Here is a 15,050-nt window from a genome sequence, read left to right on the forward strand (position 1 = left end):
AACGTGGATGGACATCGAAGCCATTATGCTAAGTGAAATAAGTCAGCCAAAGACAAATACCGTATGATCTTCCTTATGTGTGAAATCTGAATAATAAAAGAAAACAAGACACCAAACTCAGAGATACACAGAACAGAAGATTCGGTGGTTGTCAGGGGTGGGGGTGGGCAGAGCAGGCAAAAGAGAGGAAGGGAGCCAAGAGGCACAAACCTTAAAACTATAAAATAATTCTCCTTTTTAGTGGGGTCTGCCTGGTTTAGGAATCGAGGTCATGCCGGCTTCATAGAATGAGTCCAGAAGCTTTCCTTCCGTGTCTATTTGTGGAACAGCTTGAGAAGGATAGGTATTATCTCTGCTTTAAACGTCTGGTAGAGTTCCCCTGGGAAGCCATCTGGTCCTGGACTCTTATTTGTTGGGAGATTTTTGATAACGGATTCCATTTTTTCCCTGGTTATGGGTCTGTTCAAATTTTCTATTTCTTCCCATTTGAGTTTTGGTAGTGTGTGGGTGTCCAGGAATTTGTCCATTTCGTGCAAGTTGTGCAGTATTTTGGCATATAATTTTTCATAGTATTCTCTAATAATTGTACTTCTGTGGTGTTGGTTGTGATCCCTCCTCTTCCGTTTGTGATCTTATCTATTTGAGTCCTCCCTCCTTTCTTTTTGAGAAATCTGGCTTGGCGTTTATCAATTTTGTTTATTCTTTCAAAGAACCAGCTCTTAGATTCATTGATCTGTTCTACTGTTTTTTTTTTTTTTAATTTGGATTCTGCGTTGTTTAATTCTGCTCTAATCTTTATTATTTCTCTTCTGCTGGCTTTGCGCTTTCATTGCTGCTCCGCTTCTGGTTCCTTTAGGTGTGAGGTTAGGTTCTGTGTTTGGGATTTTTCTTGTTTCTTGAGGTAGGCCTGGACTGCAATGTATTTTCCTCTTAGGACTGCCTTTGCTGCATCCCAAAGGGTTTGGACTGTCGTGTTTTCATTGTCATTTGCTTCCATATATTTTTAAATTTCTCCTTCAATTGCCTCGTTGACTCATACATTCTTTATAGGATGTTCTTTAACCTCCATGCATTGGGAGGCTTTACAAATTTTTTCTTATGGTTGATTTCAAGTTTCATAGCATTGTGATCTAAAAATATGCATGGTGTGATCTCATTCCTTTTATATTTATTGAGGGCTGTTTTGTGACCCAGTATGTGATCTGTCTTGGAGAATGTTCCATGTGCACTTGAGAAGAAAGTCAGAAAAAGACAGATATCGTATGTTTTCACTGATATGTGGAATTTGAGAAACTTAACAGAAGACCAAGGGGGAAGGGAAGGGAAAAAAATAGTTTCAAACAGGGAGGCAAACCATAAGAGACCCTTAAATACAGAGAACAAACTAAGGGTTGCTGGGGGGGGGGGTGGTCAGGGAAGAGGGGAAAATGGGTGATGGGCATTGAGGAGGCCACTTGTTGGGATGAGCCCTGGGTATTGTATGTAAGTGATGACTCATGGGAATCTACCCCTGAAGCCAAGAGCACACTGGATACACTGTGTGTTAACTAACTTGACAATAAATTATATTTAAAAAACTATAAAATAAATAAATCATGAGCATGTAATGCACCATATGGCGACTGTAATTAATAATGCTGTACTGCATATTTGAAAATTTCTAAGAAAGTAGATCTTAAAAGTTCTCATCACAAAGAACAAACTTCTGTAATTGTGTAAGGTGACGGATGCTAAGTAGACTGATCGTTTCACAATATATACAAGTATTAAATCCCTGTGTTGCACACCTGAAATGAGTATAATGCTGTGTGTTAATTATACCTCAATGAAAAATAAAATAAAATAAGATGAATTTGGAAAATCGCATTTTTTTTCTCAGGATGTCTCTTAGTTGAAATATTTGAAGCATTTATTTTTAATTGCTGTATAATTCACATGCCATAAAACTCACTTTTTTTCTATTATACAATTCAAGGGTTTTTAGTATAGTTACAAGGTTGTACACCCATTATCACTATCCAATTCCAGAACATTCCTTCACCCCATATGAAAACCTGTATCCACTGCCATTCATTCCTCATTTCCTCCATGCCCTACCTAGCCCCTGATCTGTTTGTCCCCACAAATTTCCCCTCTCTGAACACTTAATGTAAATGGTATTGCACAATATGTGGTCCTTTGTGTCTGTAGCATGTTTTCAGGGTTTATCCACATGTGGCAGGTATCAGTACCTCATTCATTTTTGTGGCCGAGTGACATTCCATTGTATGGATACACAACACTTTGCCCATTTACTAGTTGAGGGATGTTTGGGTTTTTCCACTTTTTGGTTATAAATAAAGTTGCTATGAACATTAACGTATAAGCTCTTGCATGAACGTGTTTTTTTTTTTAAATGCTTATTTACTTTTGAGAGAGAGACGGAGAGAGACAGAGAGAGAGAGACAGAGAGAGGGGAAGCGGGAGAGGGGCAGAGAGAGAAGGAGACAGAGAATCCAAAGCAGGCTCCAGGCTCTGAGCTGTCAGCACAGAGCCCGATGCGGGGCTCGAGCTCACGAGCTGTGAGTTCATGACTTGAGCTGAAATCAGCCACTTAACTGACTGAGCCACCCAGGAGCCCCATAAACATATGTTTTAACTTAATTTAGTACATACCTAGGGAACTGCTGAATCATGTGGTAATCTCCATTTAACTTTTTAAGGAGCTGCCAAACTATTTTTTAAAGTAGTTGCACCATTTTATATTCCCACCAACAATTTCTGAGTGCTCCAACTTCTCAACATCCTCTCCAGCACTTGTTATTTCCTGTTTTTATTTCTTTCTTTATTTTCTAGGGGCCATCCTGATGGATGTGAAGGGTGTCTTATCATGGTTCTGATTTGCGTTTACCTAATGACGGATGAGCTTGGTCATTTGTGTATCTTATTTGGAGAAATGTTTCTTCAGAACCTTTGCCCACTTTCTAATTAGGTGATTTGTCATTTTATTGTTGATTCGTAAGGCCTATCTATAGGTTTTGGATACTAATATCTGGTCAGATACATGATTTATAGATACGTCTTTTCATCTTGAGGTCTTCTTGTCAACTTTCTTGATGTTCTTTGGAGCACAACCTTTTTTTTTTTTAATAGCTTTATTGAGGTATAATTGATGTACAAACACCTGCACATAGGTAGTGAACAGTTTGTTGAGTTTGGATACACGCACACACCCGTGAAACCATCCCCACGATCAAGGGAACAGACATATCCAGCCCCTTTTTTCTCTCACCTCCCCTGGAATGTCCTTAAAATGGACTTGGTCGTCCTAGATCGATTCTCCATGCCTCTTACCCTGTATTCCTTATTTAAACCTCTTTGTCTTGTCACTCCACATTCTGGAAGGTTTCCCGTTTCAGTTTGCAGGCTTCTGTCTCGTGCTTTTATTTATTTTGCGATGTCTGGTAACCCTTGGTGTCTGCTCACAATCACAAAGGGTTTGGCCGATCCGGTGGCCAGTGCCGGCTTCTTCTGAAGTTGTGAGGGTCTCTTTCCACATCCGGCCTCCCGCTTGGCTGGCAGGGCTGCTGTGGGCTGGGCACGCCGCCTGGCAGGCCTTACTCTGGAGTACAGGGGCTCGGAGCAGAGGCAGGCAGGCTGCTCTCCCCACCCCACTCCCATCTGCCAATAGCTAAAATTAGGAGGACTTTACTTAGGGTGGTATATTTTAGCCTGTTTGCCGCCCAGCGTAGAAATGGGCGTTTCAGTGGCTGTCAAGGTTACGTGCCAACAATGACCTAAGCGTTCATCGTACGTTCTTAATGTTCATCCTCAAAACCTAAGCTGTCGTCACTGTCAAAGGCCCCAAAGCCATCATCAGTGCTGGAACTGGGGAGACTCTTTCCATCATGGGCATTTTTCGGCATGAGAACCGGAGCCGTCCTTCTCCCCCAGCTGCCACTCTACAGCCCCACTCCACGTTCTCATGGGAACAAGTGGAGTGAAAAAATGGACTCTGTATGTGCGTTTTGTGGTAGTAAAATGTCAGTCTGTGATGGCAGAGAAGTAATTCAAACTGTCACTCTCAGTCGGCCTGTCCAAGGCTTGTTTTTGTTAAAGTATCTTAAAGGAAGCCGAGAGTTGTTTTCCGGTATGTTTTGCACATCCGCCACTAGAGGGCAGCATTGTCACTGTTGTCTGTCTGAGTTTGGGGAACTGTAGTCCACAGCCCACGCAGGCCTTTTCACGGAGGCTTCTCCCATGGGGGCGCCACCTGCCAGCTCTAAGAGGGAGGCAGTGGGCGCAGGGTAGTTTGAGGATGTGTTTGGGGGGATGGGCAGTAGGAAGGGAGGATGCATCATATTGGCTGGCAAATGTACACTTTTTGTTTAATTTTAAAGGTTTGAGGTAAGAGGGGGGAAAGATGGATATACAGACTCAGCCCACCTACTTGAGTAAATTGCAGTATAATTTTAGACATAAGATGGATAGGGGCGCCTGGGTGGCTCAGCCGGTTAAACATCCGACTTCGGCCCAGGTCATGATCTCACGGTCCGTGAGTTCGAGTCCTGCATCAGGCTCTGTGCTGATGGCTCGGAGCCTGGAGCCCGCTTCAGATTCTGTGTCTCCCTCTCTCTCTCTGCCCCTCCCCCACTCACGCTCTGTCTCTCTCTCTCTCTCCTTCAAAAATAAATGTTAAAAAATTTTTTTAAAAAGATGGATATCCACTTGTTTATTTTTATGTTCTGCTGGATGGCAAGAATTAGCTAGCATACCTCCCGCACCCCCCTCCATCGTGGATTCACCGGGATATAATAAATTGTCTTCTTTTTCCATCCCTCTTCCTTACCCTAACTTGGAAGGAGAGGTGGGGTTTCTAATAGTGTGAGCTTTCCCCCTTGGGAGATCAGTGTTGTCTCAATGACCTTCTCAGCCCCACGGGCCACTGACATGGATCTTCCAAGAACAGGAGAGATGGAGGGGAGGAATCAGTTAAAGGAAGGAGTACCTAACTTCAAAGAAGAGGCTTTCTCACGCCTGGCTAGTTCAGCAAGAATTGTTCATTAGAATGGCGGATGGGGTTTCATTTCTTATGGGTAGGCCAAGTAGAAAAACAATTAAGATTTATCACTTTGAAAAACAATAATGAACATTTGGAGGGTCCTTCATGGAAACAATTACAATAAAATCAAATGCATGTCCATTTTTTAACTTGTTGGGAGTCTTTGAAATGTCACCCTTTGTCTTCTTTTGGTCCTTCCTTCCTGTTTTCAAAACAGAAAGATGATTTAGGACATATGCCATGTTGCATGCACAGGAGGATAAGAACCTGAACTGTACTGTTGGTCACAGGATTACAGTGGACAAGAAGTAGGTGGGACAATGTGGCCATTGAGATCTGTACGGCTTGGTGACTGATGTAATGGAGGGGTTAAGGGAACAACTTAGGTTAGCACTCAAGTTAACTCTGGCTTGACTCTTGGCCGCAAACACATCTGATACCAAAATGGCAATGACATTGACAGGATTTAGACATCAAGGAGGCAGGAAAGCTGTCATGAGGAGTGGAGAATGAGAGGAAAAATGGAGAATTCATTTTTAGACATATCGAATGGGATATGTCTTACAGGCATTTGGAAAGAGGAGTATGACATTCGGTTGGATGGTCAGATATAAAGTTATTGTTTGGGACTCGTCAGAATTTGGGGTTGGTTAAACCAAGGAACACAACTGTTGTCGTCAAGAGAGCCATGAGGAGAGAAAATACTGGGTCGAGGATGGAAATCTGGGCTCTATTACCATTGATGGAGTGGAAAAGTCTATAATGGGGATCAAGAGGAAGAAACTGCATCATAAAAGAGGACAAGGAGAGAGCAGTATTACTTTTTCCAAGACAGATGAAACATTTCAAAGAGAAGTCATGGTTGATCAAGAGAGGCACTTGATGTGATGAGCAACAGGTGATGTATGGAATTGTTGAATCACTGTATGGCACACCTGAAACTATATAGCATGGTATGTTGACTAACTGCAATGAAAAACTTAGACGTAAACAAATAAATAAAGCTAAAAAGACAAAGAAAATCAATCTGTAAAAAATGTTTACAGGAGAGAATTTGTGGTTAATCAGGCCATATCAGCAGACTTTTCTAGTGACATAATGAATTGAGGGGTCTGTTAATTTTGTTGGTACGAAGGTCCTTGGTCCCCTGTAGAGGAACAAACCCACTAGAATGTTGGGGATGGCAGCCAGGAACGGTGGGCTGAACAATGAATGGAATTGAAAAAGAAGAACCAGTACATATTGATTTAGGCTGGTTTGTAATGTAACAATGGGCACTGCCTCCTTCTGGTTCTGTCTCCTCTAGATTCACTTCTCGGTGCCTTTGCACCAAGTACCTTCTTTTCCTGGAATGCCCATCTTTTTCTCCTTTCCCTATATTAAACATACACAAGGTGAAACGCCATGGCTTTTTTTTAACCACTTTATCCTGAAGACCTGGCTCATTAACTTGGTCACAGTGGGTACCCAGTAACTCCTGGATGAATGGACGGATGAATGAATGAATGGAGGGTGAGGTCCTACATCCATCTGGAAGCCCTGAGCTAGCCCTGTCTCATTTGGAAGATTCTGGTTTGGGATATGACCAGATAGGAGGAAAACATGGAATTCTGGACGAGGCTGGGCTGGGACTTGAACCCCCATCTCCCTAATTCTCCAGGCTGCATTCCTAACTACCAAGTTCTCAGGGAACCTGAGTGAAGGCTGTTGCTTCAGATCTCCGTAGCATCCGGCTGTCCCTCTAATGAAGGTAGATGGGGCCGATTTACGACAAGCTCCGCTTCAGCGACTACCCCTTTTTCTGTTACTCCCCTGAGGACCAAACTCTTCTTTACCTTTGTTGATACTTTCAGTGCTGTTCTCGGTGGCCTTGGAGCCATTCTGTGTCTTCGCTGTGACTTCGTGAACATTAATTCTGATGCCTGGGGTTTATGAACCGCCTTTTCCTTTTGGGGAACCCTCCCGCCACCATCACCCCTCTTGGCGAGATGTGTCCCGCCTACCTGGAAGAATTCTCAGACAGATTGATGGTGTCCTCTCTAGAGGGATCTTCGTCCTGATGTCGGGTGCTCCCTGGCAGCAGCTGGTACTTGGCTTTCTTCACACCACATGGTGACCAAATGCACATGTTTACCAGCCTGGGACTCGCAGATATGAGCAGGGAAAGTGATTTCCCCCCTGGCCTCGCAGATATGAGCAGGGAAAGTGATTTCCCCTGGCCGCAGGGACAAAAGGGAAATGCAGATTGAGACAGGAGTTAGAGCTAACCCTTTGAGGTGCTGTTTCTGAACACCCAATTGTTGGGTGATGCACTTAATCCACGGACTTAAACTATTCCAACCGTTGTCTCTGCTATGAACCGTTACACACATTTTATTACCAGTGTGATATTTTTTTTGATTTTTTTTTGCTTTGTGTTCTTTCCACTCCTTTCAACAGGATGTGAAGGGCTGACAAAACTCGACCTGACTGTAAACTTCATTGGAGAGCTGAGCAGCGTTAAAACGCTTGGGCACAATATCCACCTGAAGGAGCTCTTTCTCATGGGTAACCCGTGTGCTGACTTTGACGGCTACAGGCAGTTCGTGGTGGCCACGCTACAGCAGTTAAAGGTACGCTTATTTTAATGATGCAGAAACCTCGGAAAAAGGAAAACAAGCAGCCGCAGTGATGCCTGATTCATTCGCGGCATCGTCGGGGAACGGGTAGTTTTAGAGGAGGGAAGATTCCAGAAAATCGAAACCAACCCTTCGACTTACTGACACTTTAAAGTTGTTTTGATAGCTTGAATAAACTCCTGAAGAATAGATTAAATACATTTCTCCTTTCAGAACACAACAGAGCTTAACTGAACTGTTTCTTTCTTTCTTTTTTTTTTTTTTAAGTGTATATATTTATTTTGAGAGAGACGGAGAGTGCACACGATTGGGGGTGGGGGGCATGGCTGAGAGAGAGAGGGAGAAAGAGAGAGAATCCCGACCAGGCTCCACACGGTCAGTGTGCAGTCTGATGCAGGGCTCAAACTCACGAACCGTGAGATCATGACCTGAGCTGAAACCGAGAGTCAGCTGCTTAACTGACTGAGCCCCCCGGGCGCCCCTAAACTGTTTGTTGAGGAATGCAAATTAGAGTCATGGAGGGCATTCATCATTACTAATAGCAGACTGAAAACTTAAGAGTTTTTGAGATTACTACAGCTACGTACCTCTGTATTACACTGTCTTAAGCTACTGTGCTTTTATAATTATTTTCTTTTTATCATTGCTTTCTCTTAACACGTTCTCTGTGTTAGCGGTTCTCAAACTTTGCTATGCTTTGGAATACTTGGGTGGTGTTTGCTGGGCCCCACCCCAGAGTTTCTGATTTTTAGGTCTGGTGTGGCACACAGGATTCTTTCATTTCTTTTTTCTTTTCCTCTTTTTTACATTTATTTATTTTTGAGAGAGAGAGAGGGAGAGCGAGCACAAGCGGGGGAGGGGCAGAGAGAGAAGGAGACACAGAATCAGAAGCAGGCTCCAGGCTCTGAGCTGTCAGCACAGAGCCGGACGCGGGACTCAAACCCACAAACCGCGAGATCATGACCTGAGCCAAAGTCGGATGCCCAACCGACTGAGCCACCCAGGCGCCCCGAGGGTTCTTCACTGATGCTTGCTGGTCCAGGGAACTCATCTGACAACCTCTACCCGATGTGGCTAATCTCTTATCTTGTATCTCCCCTAACCTAATATTTTTGGAACCTGGGGAAAAAACAGGTGGTTTCTAGAGAAATCCTATACCTGCTTACATTAAACTAGTAATGTTAACTTTCATGTAATTCCAAGAATGTCTGACCTGCGTGTGGCCCCACGCTTCTGCAAGAAAACGCACAGATGCACTGGCTTCACCATAGGCATTTTCTTCTATTCTCAGAGGACATTTGTTTTTAGACTGCCGTGTCCTGCATAGTCGAGATTGCTGGAGAAACGGAGCACATTTCTTCTAATGTGAAATGTTTTTGATTAAGAGAATGAGTCACTCAGGTAATTGAATCCAGAACATATATTTAGAATAAAATGATAAATGAGCTCAAACATGACCCAAGCTGATCTTCATTATCCAGTGACGTACTAACAGAATGAACTGATGAGAACCAGAATATCACAGAAACAGGCCCTGCACAGAAACAGGCTGATAGCGCTATGAGCCACATCCCTGGAAGGGTGCAGGGGCCAGCCCAGCCGAGCCCCGGGTTGCTGGTGTGGCGGTCAGGCTAGAAGCCTGTGACAGCTGTTGGGCACATGCCCGACACGAGCAGCCCATGCACAACAGCCGCATGGGTCCTTGTGTCCAAAGCGTATTTTAAATTCTTTTTCCAAATGTCAGCATTGTGATCTTGGTTTATGATTTTACCGATCCCGATAATTTGTTAGATTTCTATTTTACCCAAGCCTCGTGTGTTTTTCCTTGTGCATTAGTTTCCTGTTGCTGCGGCCGTGAATTACCACAAACGTGGTGGCTTAAGACAACACAGATGTTTGCCGCTACAGTCCCGGAGTCGGGAGTCTGATGTTCAGGTGTTGGCAAGGCTGCGTGCCTTGGGCCGCCCTCCCTCCGGGAGAACTCCTTTCCCTGCACGTTGAGCTTCCGGAGGCTGCCTGCATGTGTGAGCTTGTGGCCCTTGCCTCCAGCCTCAAAGCCGGCAGTGGTGGCTTCCTCTGATCTCTCCCCGATTCTGACCCTGCCACTTCTCCCTTCTTCTTTCCCTTCTGAGGACCGTTGTGGTTCCACCGGGCCCATCCAGATGATCCAAGATGATCTCTCCATCTTAACACCCTTAACTTAATCACATCTACCAAGACCCTTTTGCCATGGTAGGTAACATTCGCAGGGATGAGAAGGTGAACATTCTTGAGGGGCCTACCTTGCATTTCTAATGCCTTACCTCTTTTTATACAATGGGGCTGGACAAAATACACAGGTGTTTTTAAACTAGTAGCTTTGAAACTTCACATTTTAATTGGTGTTTTTATTTTAGTATTTCAGCTTGGAAAATCACTTTGAAAATACCAGGTATAAACAGTGACCATAACAATTGACAACCTACTGGGTGCATCTTGTTGTCGAGGGTAGAAAATGGGCCCATTCGTATTGGAGCCCAACTCTGTCTAATATACAAGACCCCTTTTTGTAGAGAGCATTTCGAGGTGGCACCGTTATACTTTGGAGCTGTGGTCTGACCTGAAGCTTTGATGTTCTTTATATATATAGTGAGCAGGTATAAAATCAATAGATTTTGAGAGCTTGTCACTAATAATTGGTTTCAACAGACAACATACTTATTATTTTACCCATAAAGATACTCTGTAACTCTGTTAATTATATGAAGTAGACATTGATTTAGATCAAAGTTTCTGATGTTTCCCATTCATTACTTTGCTTTTAATTCTATATCACCAAGGTGCATTATTTGTTATTTCTAAATTTACAATATTCCAGTCAAAGTCAACGTGATTCAAATTGTGACTTTTGAATAACTACATCATGTTGGTTGTTTTTTATTCAAGTGGTTGGACGGTAAAGAAATCGAGCGTTCAGAAAGGATTCAGGCCTTGCAGAACTTTCCAGTAATTGAACAACAAATCAGAGAGCAAGAGGAAGCTTACTGCCTCAAACGGGCCAAAGACAAGGAAGAGGCTCAGAGGAAACTTCGAGAAGAGGATGAAAATGAGGCCAAGGAGAGAAGTCACTCAGTCTTCGAGGGACAGAGGTACGCAGACATCAGTGCCACTCTGTGCGCAAATTACGAGGGTTTACTTTCTACTTCAGTTAAAAGCAGCTTTTCTCTTCTCAAAGTGTTCACGGTATCATATTTCAGGTGATCGATTTGGAGAATAAATTGTGATGTGACTTTGGGGGGAAGAGTATGAACACCTCATTGTTTGTGACAATTCTCTGAGGCTTTCCTTCCTTCCCAAATTTCCTTTGCATCTAAAATTATCCTCAGACAAATCTCTATAAGATGCACAGGAAAGATGAGTTAACAGGGGTATTTCAGAAAAGTTAAATGTAAATCACATTATTATAAAGCAAACAATTTTGATTGCATCATAAAATATTCTGTTTTGTGAATTATATAATGAATACATTTTAATGTGATTAATAAGCCTCTAAATTGGTCTTTTTTTTACAAGCCAGAATTTTTCACACTTGTTTATTTTAAGTGAATTACAGCCACAGTCAGTTGATTTGATTCCATATGGTGAAAGCTTTAAATAGTTTGAAAACAGAATCTCTTAATCTTGAGAAAATAATAATTATATTTCAGACATGCATAAATATTTAAAAAATCAATAGACACAATAGTTCCACCCAGATTTAATAAATATCAGTAGTTTGCATTTATGCTCTGTATCTTTTTTTTTTTAAAGATTTTTTTTTTCAACGTTTATTTATTTTTGGGACAGAGAGAGACAGAGCATGAACGGGGGAGGGGCAGAGAGAGAGGGAGACACAGAATCGGAAACAGGCTCCAGGCTCTGAGCCATCAGCCCAGAGCCTGACGCGGGGCTCGAACTCACGGACCGCGAGATCGTGACCTGGCTGAAGTCGGACGCTTAACCGACTGCGCCACCCAGGCGCCCCTCTGTATCTTTTTAAAAACGATAAAAAGATACAACATCACTGAGCGGCTATCCCCTTCTCTCCTCTTCAGTGGGTCCGCCATCCTGAAAGTTAAGTGTGTATTTGGTATATGTGATCCCATCCATATTTTAGATATATTTGTGATATGATTATGCCTCCTTGAACAAGAGTGGCTGTGTGTGTGTGCGTGTGTGTGCGTTTAGCACAAACAATATCTTTCTACAACTTCGCTTTGTATTCAATGTTATGTTGTTGAGATTTTTGCGTGTAAAGACAGGTGGAACTAGTTCATTCATTCTGACTCTGTAATCCATTGGATGAACAAATCACAGATTATCCCAGAGGTGATGTTCAAAATATTTAACAGCTAGTGACTCATTGGCCCTGACCAATCAGATGTGCACCAGCTCTAACAACCTGCACGGCCCTCGGAGCTGGGGTCAGCTGCAGACCAGCCCAGGTGCGGACTCCCCTCATTGGGTGGCCACCTGGGGTGTTTCCCTTCTTCTATTTCTTTCAGACAACATTGCTCATGTCTCCTTATGAAGGTATGAAAGCTTCTCTAGAGCGTTCAGCAGTGACATTGCCACATCATTAATTAGGAACATTTTTCAACCTAATAGTCGTTGCCCAATTGTTTTCTAAAGTGCATTAACTTATACTCCTATATCAACAGTATAGGAGAGTTCCTAATCTTTGCCAATATTAGATAATATGATATTTAAAAACACTTTTTTTCATGTTTATTTATTATTGAGAGACAGAGCATGAGCATGAGCACGGGAGGGGCAGAGAGAGGAGACACAGAATCCGAAGCAGGCTCCAGGCTCTGAGCTGTTAGCACAGAGCCCGATGTAGGGCTTCAACTCACAAACTGCGAGATCGTTCCCCGAGCCGAAGTCGGACGCTTAACCGACTGAGCCGCCCAAGCACCCCAGGATAATATGATATTTTAAAACATGGACCAATCAAGTTATTTGTTAAGTAACACCTAATATTTAATTTGTATTCCTAGAATTACCAGTGAGTTTCAGTATCTTAAGTGTCTTCTTATATTTGTATTGGCTATTCATATACTCTTCAGGCCCTCTGCCTACCTTAAATAAGTTGTTAAGTTTCTTTCTTATTGACTTACAGTTATTTCATATTCTAGATGCAGATTCTTTAGTGTTATGTGCTTTGCAAATATCTTTTTCCAGCCTTTGACTTACCTTTAATTTTAATAAGTGCTTCTGCTTTATAGAATTAAAAAATGGTAATATAGTCAAGTTTGTTTTTGTATTTTTTGGTCTCACTTACGAAATTTTTCATTTAGGCAACGTTTGATTACTCCAGTGTCCTATCTGTCTGTGTGGAATTAAGCTGTGACTACGGTGGGTAGTAGGGTACCTGTCATTTCCCATATGGGTAGCTGATTGCTCCATTATGAAGGTGCTCTTCTCCTGATCTGTCACACCACCCTTCCCATATACCCTTTACACGCGTACTCGTGTGTCCATTTCTGGACTCCCTGGACTGCTCCGTGGATGTACCTTCATGTGGTTTTAATCTGTAGATTTATGGTAAATCTTGATATTTGGTAGGAGGTATTCCCATGTTTCAGATTTGTCTCAGCTGTTCTTAGCTCGTTACTTTTCTGTTAGGAGTTTACAATCTGCTATTCAAACTCCCTAAAAAATCCCTAGTGTAATTTTGATTGAAATTGCATTCAATTTATATGTTAATTAGGAGAAAGTTGACATCTTCATGACTTTGATTCTTTCCTTGCTGAACTGTGGAATAGCTTTCTCTATTTATTTAGACCTTCTTCTGAGTCCTTCAATAAGGTTCTATAATTTTTCTCCATAAAGGTTTTCTTTTATTAGATTTATCTCTAAGTATCTTGTATAATGGCATTTTTAAAATACCCTTGTAATTGGTTCTTGCTGTTGGATAAAGAGGCGAATATACTGATACTGTATTAAGCAAGCTTGCTGACCTTTTTAAAAAGGTGCCGTAGTCTGTAGATGATCCTGTGTTTTTTCTTTTTTTTTTTTTTTTAATGTTTATTTATTTTTGAGAGAGACAGAGACAGAATGCGAGTGGGTTGGGGCAGAGAGAGAGGGAGACACAGAATTCAAAGTAGGCTCCAGGCTCCGAGCTGTCAGCACAGAGCCTGATGCGGGGGCTCGAACTCACGAGCTGTGAGTTCATGACCTGAACCGAAGTCCGTCGCTCAACCCACTGAGCCACCCAGGCGCCCCTGATCCTGTGTTTTCTATGTGGAAAAACACTTTTTTTTTTTTTAAAATAAATGGCAACTTTAAAGAATTTCCAATCCTTAGGCCTCTGCTTTGTAATTTTCTTTATGGTGGCTGCTAAGGCCCCAGTAGAGGGCGAAATGGCAGCAGTAAGAGTGAGAATCTGTATCTGGTTCTGACTTTAAAAGGAAGGTTTCCAATTTCTCATCAGTAAGTAACGCATTTGCTGTGGGGTCTTGGTAGAGTTAAGTGAATTTCCTTTGATTCCAAGTTGATGAAGAGCTCTTATCATCACAGATGCTGGATCTTATGAAATGCTTTCTTTTTTTTTTTTTTTTTTGGCCTCTATTGAGATAATCATGTTTGTCTATTAATGTGTTGAGTCACATTAATGTATTTCCCAATATTAAGCCATCCTTGAATTTCCAGAAGAAATTCACTTTGTGATATATTTGTAATAGATTTCTGCATTCATTTTTCTAATATTTTATTTATAATATTTAAACCTACATTCGTGAGTTTATGCTGTAATATTCTTTTTTCACTGCATTTTCCCCGGTGTTTTGCATTAGTTATAATAGGCACATAAAATGTGTTGGGGATCATCTACTATTCTTGCTTCATACAAGTTGACAAATGTTGACAGCAGGCTGTTGCTTGCATTGAGTAGAAGCACACGGCTGGGTTGGTTTCTTGCCCTATTACTTCTCCACAGGACTGACTGGTCCTTCCGTTCCTCCCATGACTGCATTCAGCCTATTTGCACAGACACCCAGACATTCTGGCGGACGGTCATCAAAATAGTGAATCATCCGCTTAGTCAGAAAGGAGTAGGGAGCCACTCCCTTTTAACGCTGCAAGAAGAAATGCCATCAAGATGTAGGGGGCGACTGCAAGAAGGGGAGACAGTCATCTCACCCCTTGACTAGAGGCAGCCTGCTTCCAGCCTGGAGACTTGAAACGATGTGATGTGTCCTGGAATAGCCTAGAGCAGGAGTGTCAGGAGAGTGGGCGTCAATGGAATCAACTCACGCCTCACGCATCTGTCATGTCGAGGATTTGGGAATACCCCGTGGGCCAAGTACACATGGAAGAAGGAACTGCACTTGGCTTTCTTTGAAAGGATACTGTCTAAGTGAGTAGCGGCA

General features: G+C 42.5%; 1 protein-coding gene across 2 annotated transcripts in view; it reads left to right on the forward strand.

The window, feature by feature from the left end:
* Positions 1 to 15,050, forward strand: part of LRRC6 (leucine rich repeat containing 6) — an 81,376-nt gene that overhangs the window by 15,666 nt on the left and 50,660 nt on the right. For both annotated transcript variants that reach the window (XM_030304392.1, XM_030304393.2), the window contains exons 4-5: positions 7,481 to 7,653; positions 10,585 to 10,787. In XM_030304392.1, coding sequence (XP_030160252.1) covers positions 7,481 to 7,653; positions 10,585 to 10,787 — 376 coding nt within the window. The remainder of the gene's footprint in view (positions 1 to 7,480; positions 7,654 to 10,584; positions 10,788 to 15,050) is intronic.

The sequence above is a fragment of the Lynx canadensis genome, chromosome F2 (genome assembly GCF_007474595.2).
Source record: "Lynx canadensis isolate LIC74 chromosome F2, mLynCan4.pri.v2, whole genome shotgun sequence".
Lineage (NCBI taxonomy): Eukaryota > Metazoa > Chordata > Mammalia > Carnivora > Felidae > Lynx > Lynx canadensis.